The sequence below is a fragment of the Apaloderma vittatum genome, unplaced genomic scaffold (genome assembly GCF_000703405.1).
Source record: "Apaloderma vittatum isolate BGI_N311 unplaced genomic scaffold, ASM70340v1 scaffold34062, whole genome shotgun sequence".
NCBI lineage: Eukaryota > Metazoa > Chordata > Aves > Trogoniformes > Trogonidae > Apaloderma > Apaloderma vittatum.
Window position 1 is genome coordinate 1 of NW_009702473.1, and position 210 is coordinate 210.

Sequence of the window (210 nt, forward strand, 5' to 3'; positions counted from 1 at the left end):
CGCACCTTGTGGTTCTGGTGCCGCTGCACGGCCGGGCTGCAGCCCACGACACCCTCCGCTTGCTGCAGAGCCAGGACTCGACGGTTGTCCGCGGGGCTGAGGGGAGAGATGCTGACTTTGCGCTCCTCTGCCCCCGACTCAAGCAGCGCTGGCGCTTCGTGACAGCACAGGCGGGGGGGGGGATGCAGGTGGTGGGGGGGGGTTGGGCTC

The 210-nt window shown here is 70.0% G+C and overlaps 1 protein-coding gene across 1 annotated transcript in view; it reads left to right on the forward strand.

Annotated features, from left to right (window-relative positions):
- Positions 1–5: 5 nt before the first annotated feature.
- TSR1 (TSR1, 20S rRNA accumulation, homolog (S. cerevisiae)) overlaps positions 6–210 on the forward strand; it is a gene marked incomplete at both ends in the record, with an annotated part of 2,824 nt that continues 2,619 nt past the window's right edge. Inside the window, one exon of the mRNA XM_009864271.1 lies at positions 6–201. Within this exon, the coding sequence (XP_009862573.1) occupies positions 6–201 (196 nt within the window). The remainder of the gene's footprint in view (positions 202–210) is intronic.